Raw genomic sequence first — 691 nt, forward strand, 5'->3', positions numbered from 1 at the left:
TAACTATCGATGCCTTTGGGCATTGTCCGAGAACACCAGACCAGCAATGCTGAAGTACGTCTGATAATATTCGGAAGGAATAAATCATCCACAATAGATGAACTGATCACACTGCATAGGTTGCACTGGCTTCACCACGTGCTCCGTATGCTGGTCGACCGACTTCCCCAAAGGGTTCTTTTCGCACAACCACGTGAAGGGTGGAGAGAAGCCAAGGGAGGTTAAACGGTGACGTGACAGCGGAGTATGGAAGCCATTACCAGCAACCTCAGTTGCGCTGGTCATTGCCGTCTTCCCGGATGGGGACCCCGAAACGGGCCACATCAACTTCTAGTGACATTGTCAGTTCTGGCCCAGTCGCGCCCTCAATGACGCTCGTGCATCCAAGTTATTGCCTTCATTCCATAGCTCTCTTCCCCCCACTGACAGTGCTGTATTTACGCACCAATGCGTTGGCCACCTCTCTGTTTACGCCACTTTGAATTGGGCATGGAAAACAGCACTCTTTTCGGCAAACGATAGTTCGGCATACTCAACATATGTCCCAACCAACGCAGCTTCTGGTGCTGGACACATTTTTCAATGGAAGTACCCGTTGCACAACCGAAAATGCGCTTTCTAGCTGCCTCGTTACGGATTTGCTGACACCAACCCACACGAGCTATGGTTCTGAGACAACGATTGTCGAACA

General features: G+C 50.5%; 1 protein-coding gene across 1 annotated transcript in view; it reads left to right on the top strand.

Annotated features, from left to right (window-relative positions):
• Positions 1-539: 539 nt before the first annotated feature.
• The window catches only part of T265_09261 (hypothetical protein), a gene marked incomplete at both ends in the record, with an annotated part of 40,209 nt that continues 40,057 nt past the window's right edge, over positions 540-691 (top strand). The window contains one exon of the mRNA XM_009175286.1: positions 540-683. Coding sequence (XP_009173550.1) covers positions 540-683 — 144 coding nt within the window. The remainder of the gene's footprint in view (positions 684-691) is intronic.

Source organism: Opisthorchis viverrini (genome assembly GCF_000715545.1).
Source record: "Opisthorchis viverrini unplaced genomic scaffold opera_v5_270, whole genome shotgun sequence".
NCBI classification, from domain to species: domain Eukaryota; kingdom Metazoa; phylum Platyhelminthes; class Trematoda; order Opisthorchiida; family Opisthorchiidae; genus Opisthorchis; species Opisthorchis viverrini.